The sequence below is a fragment of the Rhincodon typus genome, chromosome 4 (genome assembly GCF_021869965.1).
Source record: "Rhincodon typus isolate 14 chromosome 4, sRhiTyp1.1, whole genome shotgun sequence".
NCBI classification, from domain to species: domain Eukaryota; kingdom Metazoa; phylum Chordata; class Chondrichthyes; order Orectolobiformes; family Rhincodontidae; genus Rhincodon; species Rhincodon typus.
In genome coordinates this window covers 20,109,948-20,124,016 of record NC_063335.1, presented here as the reverse complement: position 1 = coordinate 20,124,016, position 14,069 = coordinate 20,109,948, and the positions used below count along the sequence as shown (strand labels likewise).

Sequence of the window (14,069 nt, the reverse complement as noted above, 5' to 3'; positions counted from 1 at the left end):
GGATACCGAAATTACTTGATCAGCTATGATCGTATTGAGTGGTGGTGCAGCTTTGAAAGGTCGAAGGGCCTACTGCTGCACTTGTTTTCTTAGATTCCAGATGCAAGGTACCAGTTGAGGATTTAAAGACATAAATCAAGTAGAATATTTTTCTTATCTAGGCAAGCTAATAATATCTGATCGGAAAAGTGATCAGGGCCCGAAGCAAATAATGTTTGCCAAACAAACCATCACAAAATATTACGCCTTTGGAAAAAAGAATATTTCCACGGAAAGCAGAATTAGATTATTAAAATACAACATCTGGTCAACTTACAAATTGGGTGCAACAGTTGTAATATAAGGCAGACAATGGAGGATAAATTAAAGGCAAAGGAGATGTTGTTTCTGAGATGTAGGATGAAGATTAGTTGGACAATACATAATTAATATGGATGCTTTGAAGAAAGCAGAACACAAGAAGAGCATTTACAAACGACCCCCAGTAGACTGCTATAATTCCTTGTGCACGTACTTAGAAGAGATGAACTAGAACATCTCTTAATGACTGGTAAAACTGAACAGAGAGAGAAAGAGGGAGACTGTAGTGATTGGAACCAAGTTGCCCTCATTGATGATGAGGTCATTGATTGGGTTTGTTAACTTTGGTCAATCAGGAAAGCCCTAGATGACTAGCATAACCAGGAGATAAGAATCTCCTCAGTTCAGGAACTGACTCTGAGCTGTCTGGCCACAACCAGTGTACTGTGCACTAGTAAATAAAGGGTGACTTGGGGACGTGACACCGGCATCTGTGCAGTTATTTCAGTGGCGACAAGAAGAAACAGGACGTGCCTGAAGAACATTCGCTTGCTACAGTCTTCTTAGAGTTGGGATAAGCATCTCTGGCAACATGCCTTTATTTGGGAAGCTTGACTCATTTGATCCTGCTGTCGAAGACCGGGGCCAAATTTTGGAAAGAATGCAACATTTTTTCAGGGTGAATACCACTGGGGCAGATGAAAGCAATGAGTAATCCTTCTGACTGCCTGCGGACCCGCATCATTCTCAGTCATAAGGACCTTAACTTTCCCGGAGGCACCAGACACTAAAACCTGCCAAGAGTTAATGGAGCTGGTTAAGGAATATTATGATGCTAAACCTGCTCTAATTCCGAGACACTATCGGTTTTATTTGGCTGTTAGAGAACCAGGGAAGCCCGCATCAGGATTTTCGACGAAGTTACGACGACTGGCAGAGGCATGTGATTTTGGATTAACCCTAAATGAGATGAGAGACCGTTTGGTATGTAGGATTAATGAAGTAACCATGCCAAAATGCCGACAACAGCGGAAGCCCAGCTGGACTTCAGACAGGTACTGCAGCTGGCCTTGCCATTAGAAAATGCAGCAAGTGGAGTATGGGAACTACAGCACATCCCAATGGAAGTGAAACCCTCACCTGTCCAACTGAGTTTGGGGAACACTACTTGAGCGTAGGTAATCACAGAGCCTCAGGGCTTGTCCTGAGCAGAAGGAACCTAGGCCAGCTCACAGCAGAACCCCACAACATAGCTGTACCTTGAGCCAAGTGGCTCAAATGCTCTCCAGGTTCTGGGCTAGCAAGCCATTGTAGTTGCTGCTGTTATGCAAACTCACAATAGTAAAAGATTCCTACAAGGCCTGACTTGACTAAGAAAACTTGTAGGCCGGCACCCAGGAGAGTGCACACCCTGGAAAGACCCCCCTACATGTGGGTTGGAACAAGTAAATTGCTTAGGGACAGCCAAATCAGAACTGATTAAAATTAATGTTTTGTTTTGTTAAATGGTCACCCAGTTCCCATGGGGTTGATACCAGTGCACCTGTATCTGTGGTTGCAGTCTCTGCCTTGAACAAGATTCACTCAGGACTCCAACCTTTAAGTTTGCACAAGACCTCAGCCAGACTGAGAACATACACTGCGGAACCGTTGCAGATTAAGGGTAAGACTTTGGTTCCAGTCTCCCATGAGAAACAGTTGGTGCAGTTACTACTGATGGTAGTAAAAGGCTCAGGCCCAATCCTATTGGAGTGGAATTGGTTACTAGAGGTACTCTAAACCAGTGCATGAAGGGTTTAAAATCAAAGCTGGGAAATGAATAGGGTAAGTAAAACAGCAAGTGAATTTATAGTAAGAATATCAGCCCAGAGCACTTCCAATTAAGCGTAGATTTCATGAAAGGGCATTCGATATTCTGTGAGGTGGGCGATTAGAATTGCGACTTAATATATAAAAATGTAAACAAATATAGTTAAATTATTACTGCAAAAGTCTAAAACATATAATTAAATTTAAGTAAAAATATTGTTACCTGGATGTTAAAAAATTGATACAGTGAAAAATCGGAACTTGAAAACCTCTTTAGTTAAATAATGACAGGGCAGGTGATGCGTTGCAGCTGGAGCATGAGGGAGTTGGTGGATACTAGTCCAGTTCACAGAAATACCTATGTAGTAAGTGTTTGGAGCTCAAGAAATTCTGACTCACCATTGATGAACTGAACTCCAAGCCTCAGACACTGTGATGCTGGGCACTTTATTTTTCCAATAAATATACACAGACCTTAGTTTAAGTGCATCTGATACAGTGAGTAGCCTGGTGCAGGAAGTTGTGATAACATACGAGACAGGAAAGAGAATCGACAAGCTTCTAAGGGAAAAGCTTCAACTTTTGCCTTTGCCCAGTAGGTACAAGGTTTTGGCAGCCAGTTAGAACAGGAGCTCAGGGCTGGAGATGACCTTGGAGTGAGACAGGAAAGGTCTGTGGTCTACTTGTTTACCAGCAGCATAGATAAGACTAAGATTAGGAGGCAGAACCACAAAGGTAATACTCTCCTGATCGCTACCTGAGTCACAAGGAAAGTGGCATAAATTACATAAAGTTGGAAAACTCAATGTGTGGTTCAAAGGTCAGTCTGGCAGAAGTGGGTTTTGACTGATATGCCACTAGTACTGAAAAAGAAGGAGATGTTCTATTCAATAGCCTTCACCTGCACTGGATAGGGACCAGTGTCCTATCTAAATTGTATAACTACAAATGCAAATAGGGCTTTAAACTAAAGTGGGGCTGAGGGGAGCAGTGTTTACATGAACAGAGATTTAGAAGGTCAAAGGACAAGACAGTAGTGAAGGGTAGAGATCTAATGATAATCAGGAAGTGACCAGAAGGACTGCAGTCAATATGCATCAGAATGCACCAACAAATAGTGTCACAGTGGGGAAAATAATAATTAAAATCTGAATGCGTACAGAATTCATAACAAGTTAAATGAAACAGTAATCAGATGTATAAAATTTAAGAAAAAATAGAAGTTGGCACAGTTCAGAACAACGGTATTGCCTGTTTCAATCTCATCCTACATAAATGTTTGTTCAAGGGACAGGGAATGACTTTAGAATTATGAATACATTTGGAAATGAAAGCTGCTACAACCATCATTTTAACACAGTCCGAAAGAAGTACAGTAGAAAGCTTACCTGTTCTTAACTTACCACCAATAAATCGACTGTGTAGATGATTTCCTAAGTTTGGTCTTTGAGATGAGAATAGAAATTGCTGGAAAATCTCAGCAGGTCTGGCAGTATCTGTGGAGAGAAATCAGTGTTAATGTTTCAGGTCGAGTGATCCTTCCTTGGGAGTGACCCTTCCTGAGGTCACTTCTGATAAAGGGTCACTAGATCCGAAATGTTTACTGTGATTTCTGTCCACAGATGCCTTTAGACCGGCTGAGCTCTTCCAGCAATTTATGTATTTGTTTCCGATTTATTGCATCTGCAGTTCTTTCGGTTTTTATTTGATCTTTGTGATATCTGTGTCTTAGGTATAGAAATTGTTGTTTGGTCAAACAGAACTTGCCTTTAGTGAGAAAAGACACATTTTGTCAAGACTTTTTGTCTTGCACTCATTAGGACATTTGCAAGAATACTTATGTAAAGTGGAACAATTACAAACAGGCAATTTGGTGAAGGGTACCAGTACAAATAAGTGTGTTTGGATTTCCAAAAGGTGTTTAGGAGCTATATAATAAAGTTACTGCAGAGTATTGGGGAAAATATATGAGCATGGATAGAGGATTGGCTAATTAATAGGAAACAGACAGCTGGGATAACTAGATCATGTCAAGGCGACAAAGTGTAACTAAAGGATCAGAAATAGTAGGAACTGCAGATGCTGGAGAATCCGAGACAACAAGGTGCAGGGCTGGATGAACACAGCAGGCCAAGCAGCATCATAGGAGCAGAAAGGCTGACGTTTCGGGCCTAGACCCTTCATCAGAAAAGGGGGAGGGGAAGGGGGTTCTGAAATAAATAGGGAGAGAGTGGGAGGCGGATAGAAGATGGATAGAGGAGAGGATAGGTGGAGAGGAAACAAACAGGTCGAAGAGGCGGGGATGGAGCCAGTAAAGGTGAGTGTAGGTGGGGAGTTAAGGAGGGGATAGGTCAGTCCAGGGAGGACGGACAGGTCAAGGGGGCGGGATGAGGTTAGTAGGTAGGAGATGGGGGTGCGGCTTGAGGTGGGAGGAGGGGATAGGTGGGAGGAAGAACAGGTTAGGGAGGCGGGGACGAGCTGGACTGGTTTTGGGATGCGGTAAGGGGAGGGGAGATTTTGAAGTTTTTTGATGAGTGGCCAAAAATTTAACAGAGAACAAAATTTGAGGCTATATTCCTCAGGAGGAAGAACAGAAACATAAAGTATTAATTAAGTGGAGTGAGAGTACAGAATGCTGTGATAGTTAGGGATCTGAGTGGCTTCCGACCTAAAATGCCTATCCTCTTTTCATCATGGAGCAGAGACTTTAAAAAGGATTTGAATAGTGGCAAAGAAATACATCGTAACCCATCAGATTCTTTTGAATAAACAATGAAATACAGTCACACTTCAAAAATGACTGTCAAAGTAACAGTCCAGGTAAAATGGAATCACTGTGATTTTCGTCTTTTAGTTCAGGCTGAAATTTTATTTACAGAAAAATGATATTACAACGATCAGTGGTAGTCACCATTAGACTAGCATTTTTTAGTGCCTTTTCATTGATTCAAACCCACACCTCAGAGCATTAGCCTAGATCTCTGGATTACTCGTTCACTGACAATACCAGTATACCCATAAATTAGCAGTAAATGAAACAAAACTGTGACATGAATTTGTCCCAGTCATTAATTGGTGCTGGGTCTATAATGCTTGTAAGCATAAATGTGAATATTATGAACATGAGGAAAGGTTGGTTTTACCTAACAACATCAATAAAGTGTCCACGATGATCGGTATTATTTTTATTCAAATTGGTCTCTGATCATCAGTCAATACAAATGTCTATTTATTTTCACCCTCCAGACGCAGTGTAGATTCAGATTGCAGTGATGGTGAAGAAGACTTCTACTACCAAGAGATTAAACTGAACACTGATTCTGTGGCTGAGGGTTTGGGTAGCCTTTCTCCAGTGTCGCCATCTGTGGCCTCACCACCCGTGCCCTGCAGCCTGGATGCAGGACGATCTGATGCCAGGGTCACAAAAACTGAGGCCAAACCTGCCACTCCACTGAGTCGGTCGGCACCAACATGCCTCTACCTCATTCACACTGACCACGCTTATCAGGTAACTACGGGGTGGCCTGCTGAGACTTCAGTGATTCACCACGCGATCAACCTTTTATCATAAAGGACAGGGATATGATTTAACACTGTCAATTAAAACTGAGCACCAGTTGGTGTAATTGAAGGATTTGAGCGTGTGGTCTCAATTTCCCAGCAATAATTCAACTACTCTTTCCTCAGATGGAATGAATATTTTCATGTATTAGTAACATAAAATTTACGAGCAGGAGTAGGCCATGCAGCCCTTTGAGTCTGCTCCTACCAATCATTATGATCACGGCTGATTATCCAATAGCCTGATCCTGCTTTTCCCGTTATCCTTTGTACCCTTTAGCCCCAGGTCCTATATCCAATTCCTTCTTGAAACCCTGCAGTGCTTTGGCCTCAACTGCTTTCTGTAGTTTTTTTTCCTTTATTCATTCTGGGGATGAGGGCATCACTGGCTGGGCAGCATTTATTGCCCAGAGGGCAGCTAAGAGTCAACCACATTGCTGTGGGTCTGGAGTCTCATGTAGACCAGACCGGGTAAGGATGGCAGTTTCCTTCCCTAAAGGGCATTAGTGAACCAGATGGGTTTTTCCCCAACAAATGACAATGGATTCTCGTTCATCATTAGATTCTTAATCACAGATATTTATTGAATTCAAATTCCACCATCTGCCATGGCAAGATTTGAACCCGGGTCCCCAGGACATTATTTGGAATCTCTGAATTAACAGTCCAGTGATAATACCAGTAGGCCATCACCTCCCCTTGTGGTGATTAGTGAATTCCACAGGCTCACCACTCTTTGGGTGAAGCAATTACTCCTCATCTCAGTCCTAATCGGTTTATCCCCTGTCCTTAGCCAGTGACCTCTGGTTCTGGCCTCCTCCACTATTGGGAACATCTTTCCTCATCTACCTAGTCCAATCCTTTTAGAGCTTTATAGATTTCCCCTCCAGCCTATACTTCTGAACTCCAGTGGATATACACCTAAATGATCCAGGTTCTTGCTGCGTGACAGTGCTGCCATCCCAGGAATCAATCAGCCAGAACATTCTTTCTCAGATAAGGAGTTGAAAACTGAACATGATAATCCAATATGGTCTTACAAATACCCTGTACTGTTGCAGTGAGACATCCCTGCTCCTATTCTCAAATCTTTCTGCTACAAAGGCCAACATACCATTTGCCTTCTTCATCACCTACTACACGTGCCTGCTTACTTTTAGCAACTGGTATTGGAGAACACCCAGATCTCGTTGCACATCCCCTTTCCCAATCTTTCACCATTCAGATAATAATCTGCCTGCCTATTTTTGCTGGCAAAGTAGATCACCTCGCATTTATTCACATTATATTGCATCTGCCATGTATTTGCCGTTTACTTAACTTGTCCAACTCACAACTGCAGCTCCTCTGCATTCTCCTCACAGTACACCCTCGCACCCAGCTTGGTGCATCTGCAAACTTGCAGTTGCCTCATCTAAATCATTAGCATATATTGTGGATAGCTGGGATCAAAGCACTCAACGCCACACTAGCCCACTAGTCACTGCCTGCCACTCAGATAATGACCTGTTTATTCCTGCTGTTTGTTTCCAGTCTGCCAACCACTTCTTAATCCGTTTTAGTATTTGTAACAATCCATTTCATGTATTTTAATTTTATGTGCTAATTTTTCTTGTGGGATTTTATCAAAAGCTTCTGAAAATCCAAGTAAACCACATCCACTGGCTCCCCCTTATCCTTATTAGATTCCCCCTTACCCCACCCCCTTACTAGTTACATCCTCAAGACATTCCAGCCGATTTGTCAAGCATGAGCAGAAATGCCTTCCCCTTCGTAAATCTATGCTGACTCTATTGAATCTTGTCACAATGACCAAATGCTCTGCTATTACATCTTCTATAATGGACTCCCCGTTCCAATGTCAAGCTAACTGGTTTATAATTTCCTGTTTTCTCTCTGCCTGTTTTCTTAAATAGTGGGGTCACATTAGCCACTTTGCAATCCATAGGAACTGTTACTAGTGTTTGTCCCTTGTTTCATGTGTGGCTGTTACTTTAAGCATACAAGTAGTGGGAACTAAGAGAGGTTGATTTGAACACAATACTCCTGCAGTTCATTCCGTAACATATTGTGGCATGTGTAAGATAATTTTCATAAGTTTGTTCTATGCTCTTTTACTTTACTACAACACTTGCTTCAGCCTCTGTTACATTTATGTGGAACATCTTTAATAACTGTTCCTTCATGTCGATATATTTCCTGAATGGCTTACCTTACAGTATTGTTCATGCTTCATCTTTGTACCCTTTATAAATCAAGTCATTTCCCTGGACATTTGCCAGATTCCTTGAGTTATTGATGCTACACACATTTACTCACGAGTAAATTGCTGTTATCAGTTATTTCTTAGCAGAGTTAAGGATAATTTTCCCTCACTAAAAATCAATTTGAAGTGTTCCATTAGAGCACTTGCCAGAGCAGCCAGGGGCTAGATTGAAAATTAACCTTTTCCTTATGGCATTGTAATCCCAATGCAAGGATAATGTAGAACAGCTAAATAGTATCCAAAAACCATTACACAATTGTTATGAATGGTTGTTCATGTTCCATTAACACAAACAAAATCTCATTCTAGCATTTGCACCTTTCCACACTGTCATCCAGTCAGTTTCCAAGAAAGTTAACAAGTTCCAGCATGGAATTTGGAACTCACTGAAAACATACAGACCACAGATGTTTCTCCACTTTATCAATTCATGCACTAATGATCCTTCTTAGCATTGAATTTGTATCGTTCCTCTCCCTGTCTGCATCCTGTTCTTGCTTTCTAGGCCTGCATCCTAGGGGTATTGAAAGACGTGGCACCAGAGTTAATAGATGCACTGGTTATAGATTTCCAAAATTCCTTACATTCTGTAAGGATGCCAGCAGATTGGAAAATAGCTAATGTAACCCTCTTATTCAAGAAAGGAAGGAAACAGGAAACTATAGGCCAGTAGGGAAATGGTCGAGTTTGGAATAATGTCTCTGCCTGCTCCTGCCCCACTGGACTCATCTCTGCTTACCTCAGCTCCGTTTTATCCCCCCGGTCCAGGAACTCGTCACCTACAATCAGGACACTACCCATGCCCTCCAAGACTTCCAATTCCCCAGCGCCAAACACCTCATCTTCACCATGGACATCCAATCCCTGTACACCTTTATCCTCCGCACAGATGACCTAAAAGCCCTCCGCTTCTTCCCCTCCCACAGGCCCAACCAGTCCCCCTCCACCAACACCCTCATCTACTTAATGGGACTTGTCCTTACCTTCAACAACTTTTCCTTTAACTCCTCCCACTTCCTACAAACTAAAGGGGTGGCTATGGGTACCCGTATTGGTCCGAGCTATGGCTACCTCTTCGTAGTGTATGTGCAACAGTCCCTTTTCAACTGTTACACTGGCGCTATGCCCCACCTCTTCCTCCGCTATAATTGATGGCTGTATCGGCGCTGCCTCGTGCTCCCACGAGGTGCTTGAACAGTTCATCACCTTTACTAACACCTTTCACCCCAACTTCAAATTCACCTGGACCATTTCCGATACCTCCCTCCCTTTCCTGGACCTCTCCATCTCCAACTTCAGGAACTGTCTCAGCACCGACATCTATTTTAAGCCCACCAACTCCCACAGCTACCTGGACTACACCTCCCTTCGCCCACCTTCCTGCAAGAATACACTTCCTTACTCTCAATTCCTCTGCCTCTCCCGCATCTGCTCCCAAGATTGGACGCTCCACTCCCTGATATCCCAGCTGTCCTCCTACGCCAAGGACCGCAACATCCCCCCTCTGTTGATTCATAATTCCCTTAACCACATCTCTTGCACTTTCCATACTTCTGCCCTCAAAACCCCTCCCCCCAACACAAATAAGGACAGAGTCTCCCTGGTCCTCACATACCGCTCCACCAACCTCCACATCCAGCGCATCATCCTCTGCCACTTCCACCACCTACAATCTGACCCCACCACCAAAGAGATATTTCCCTCCCTGCCCCTATCTGCCTTCCGTAGGGACCGCTCACTACAGGACTCCCTCGTCTGCCCCACACTCCCCACCAACCCCACCACACCCGGCTCATTTCCCTGCAACTACAGGAGGTGCTACACCTGCCCCTACACCTCCCCTCTCACCTCCATTCAAGGCCCAAAGCAAACTTTTCATATCCTACAGGGGTTCACCTGTATGTCCTCCAACCTGGTCTACTGTACCTGTTGTTCCCGAAGTGGCCTCCTCTACATTGGTGAGACTAAGTGCAGAATCGGTGACCAATTTGTGGAACATCTGTGCTCTGTATGTAACAAACAACAACACCTTCCGGTTGCGAATCATTTTAACTCGCCCTCCCATTCCCTGGGTGACATGTCCATCCTGGGCCTCCTCCAGTGTCACAATGAAGCTACCCGCAAACTGGAGGAGCAACACCTCATATTCCACCTCAGGAGCCTACATCCCGATGGCCTAAACATGGAATTCACCAGTTTTAAAATCTCCCCACCCCAGGCTTCATCCCATGTCCAACCCTCTCTCTCATCCCCACCTCCTTGACCTGACACAACCTGTCCATCTTCTCTCCTACCTTTCCCACTGACCGATCTCCACTACCCTCTACCTGCATCCACTTATCACCGTCCCACCTATCTCCCCCAGTCCCAGCCCCTCCTGTATTTACTTCCTAGCTCCCTTCCCCCTCCCAATCCTGATGAAGGGTGTAAACACAAAATGTCGACTTTCCTGCTCCTCTGATACTGCCTGGCCTGCTGTGTCCTCCAGCTCCACACTGTATTGACTGAGTTGGAATAATGGGTAGGTATTCAAATTAGCATGACATGAAAGTGGTGTCCTACAGGTATCTATGTTGGGGCCTCAATTATTCACAATATTCATTAACGACTTGACTAATGGCGTGCAAAGTCAAATATCTAAATTTGCTGACGACACAAAGTTGAACAGCATTGTAGACAGTATTGACAACAGCATAAAATTGCCACAGGATATTGACAGATTAGGCTTCTGTCTCTGGTGATATTTTTCAAGGCATATAAACAACATAACCTCATTTACAGGCAATTCTTAGTAGCTGATAATTAATTTACTTCGGGTCACAACGATGTAACACCAATCGTTTCTGGATGAAAGCCACTTTGTTTTTAGAAAGCAAAGCTAAACTTTGCCCCAGTGTGAATTGACCTTTATTTAATCCAAGCTGTAACTCACAAGGCATTGTCTCTTTGTATCTGTACTGATTAAAAATATTTGTTCTTCCCGGGCAGCATGGACCTCTTAAATTACGATTTCTTCCAACAGGCCACAGCACCTGTCAACATTCCTGGGTCGAAGTTTACTCCTACCAGCAATGGATTCAGCATCTCTTGGCAATCTCCACCAGTTACTTTCACTGGCATGCCTGTAAGTAAGCAGTAAAGCCTTGAAGCAGCTAGGGCTGTCGAGACTTTGCATAAAATGCAATGCTACTTTGTAAAGTTGCTTCAAAATTATCACGCAGCTGCTATTAATAATTTGCAGTATTCTGGGAAATTTCCAGAAAACCGAACTTAAATGTTTTGTGGAATTTCCGCACAGCCTGTCCTGCTCAACAATTTCAGCAGAACATCCAGAGCAATATAAGTGGCCAAAAGCAAATAATTGTTCATTTTTCTCCAGGGATTGTGCCAGCATTATGGCAGTAGATTGGGATTTACTTGTGGCACTTGAGGGTCTAAAGTGTGGATATTCTGATCAGACAATTGATGAAACCCTCATTTAAATATGTGCATGAATGCACACACATTTCCCTGCAATTCATGTTTGGCACAGAAAGTGGTCATCATGTCTGTTTGCAAGGAACGTTCCAGGAGACAAGGTCATTGCTAACAAGGCTCACTTGCAGTCCAGATTATAGTAGATTTCTTTTTGCTGTTTCATTTTCCTTCCATTCTGTTCATCATAAGATTTTTGGTGCTAAATTTTATCCATCTGTCATGAACGTTCCTTTTGAATAACTTTGTTATTTGGAGGACAAAAGAGAGGAAGAAGACAAAGCAGATTGCTTGCACTTGACTCGTACTTTCGAACTGGCATATCCAGGTACAGGATTTATCAGAGGTGTCAGCAGTAGCTGAGATTATATTTTGGCCCTTGCATTTTATTTCTTAGGCTTATTCTTGAAGGCCTGGAGAGACATTTGCAACCTGGAACAATCCACAGTGCACAGCTTGATCAAGTAAATGGATGTTTGCTGATTTGGCAGAGTGGACTAGATTGTTATATTTCTACCAGCAGTATGAGACTTTAGTTTGCCAAGTAACATGATTCTCCAAAGACATTGGCATTGTTGGCTGGAAGCTATGTGCTTTCATGAGTTCCTACTCACATTTCCAGTGCGATGATGAACTGCAAGATCTAGCATTCCAGTTGCCAACTGGCTCAGCAGTGGCCATTGCTGTACGATTTGCTTGCCAGGCAGTAATTGTTAGGTAATGCGCAGAGTTTGTATTATTTGATCAAAAATCAAGGGTACCAGTGTTAGCTGCTAGGATGCCAAAACCACCTTCATGAGCCACTTGTCATGATACCTCTTTGCAAACAGAGCCCGATATAGTGCAGCTGACAAGATAATTATCCCCATTTGCAATAAGCATCTTCATAGAATGATGGAAATTTACAGCATCAAGGAGACCCTTCGGTCCATTGTACTCGTGCTGACAGTACTTGACAGGTATGCTTAGTACCACATCCTGTTTTTATAATCTGCCATGGTGGGATTTGAACCCAATACACTAGAATATTAAATTGGAACTCTTAATTACTCTGTCAGTGATATTAAAACTGCACCAAAGCCGCCTCCAAGTTAATCTCCAACATAAATCTGAACGATAAAGAGCACTTCTGCCAGAGTTATCGCTCAAAGAATTTACTATCGTGAAGATAGATGTACACTTTGTATAGAGTCAGACTAGCACTGTTCTTGTTGGCTAAGGATTGACTTTTGAGTTAATAGTAGGTTTGCCAACAGGGATACAAATAACCATTTATTGTTGCCCAGTACAGGCCCTATGCTGGACTTCACTCAGACAAAGCTGCCAATTAAGAATCTACCCAGATCAATAATCATCTCGGTATTTTAATTTAACTTATATGGTTAGTTTCATCAAACTAAACAGTGCAACTCTCATGAAGAATCACCTAGACACAAAATGTTAGCTTGCTTTCTCTCTATGGATGATGTCTGACCCACTATGATCTCCATCATTTGTTGTTTGCACCTTCAGTAAATTTGCCCCTACAGTGCAACATAATGTTGACCAATAGGCTGTAACCACATTCAAGTGGCAACAGCCATAACATAAATACTGTACACTTCTAGAACAATGTTCATCCCTGCCAATATTAACCAAAGCATAATGTATAAACTCATTACTTGCAGAAAAGAACAACCAATAATTGATCTCAATGCTGTGTAAATTGTGGCCAACAATATGAAAATTATACGTTAGTACTAATCATTCTAATCGTTTTCACCAGTGACTTGCTGAAACTAAATCACATGATATTTCAGATGGGTGTATCCTCAAGAGAAAGTTGTAATAGTAGGTTTCACAATATGTAGCATTAATTACATGCAATCCAAAACCCACCATTATCATTAATTCACACGGTGTATTTGGTTTTTAAATTATCACTAATGGTACAGATAAAGGCAACTTTGGATTGTCAGCATGCATATAATTACTTTACAGTATAATAATAGTTCTACTTTTTTCATTGTTCTATTTGCAAACAACACTGTTCGGTACATAATGAAGTTAAAACATAAATTGGGGTATAGTCAGGTGTATGACACATTTACCTCAGAACAGAGGTGAACACTAGGTTCCACCTTCAACATAATTCCTAATACTGTTTTTTATTCATTCATTTGATGAGGGCATCGCTGACTTGGCTAGCATTTATTGCCCATCCCTAATTGCCCAGAAGGCAGTTAAGAGTCAACCACATTACTGTGGGTCTGGAGCCACATGTAGCCCAGACAAGATAAAGGATGGCAGTTTCCTTCCCTAAAGGACATTAATGAACCAGATGGGTTTTTCCCCCAAAAATCAGCAGTGGTTTTATAGTCATCATTACACTCTTAATTCCAGACTATTATAGAATTCAAATTCCACCATCTGCCATGGCAGGACTTGAACCCAGGTCCCCAGAACATTACTTGGGTCTCTGGATTAATAGTCTAGCAATAATACCACTCGGCCATTGGCTACCCCTAATAGTACACCGATTCTAGCTCCTAACTGCTGAATTCTGCAGTTCTGATGTTTTGTACTCTGCTGTGCAAGAATTCCTGTTCAGATAAAAAATCCTACTCATTGCATAGTTCATCCTTGTTAAGGTTTGTGCATGAGAAGGCGTGAGGAAGAT

The 14,069-nt window shown here is 42.5% G+C and overlaps 1 protein-coding gene across 1 annotated transcript in view; it reads left to right on the top strand.

The window, feature by feature from the left end:
• The first annotated feature begins 1,107 nt into the window (after positions 1-1,107).
• Positions 1,108-14,069, top strand: part of LOC109911849 (zinc finger protein 704) — a 38,612-nt gene continuing 25,650 nt past the window's right edge. Inside the window, exons 1-4 of the mRNA XM_048595660.1 lie at positions 1,108-1,284; positions 2,709-2,844; positions 5,322-5,617; positions 10,959-11,060. Of these exons, the coding sequence (XP_048451617.1) occupies positions 1,108-1,284; positions 2,709-2,844; positions 5,322-5,617; positions 10,959-11,060 (711 nt within the window). The remainder of the gene's footprint in view (positions 1,285-2,708; positions 2,845-5,321; positions 5,618-10,958; positions 11,061-14,069) is intronic.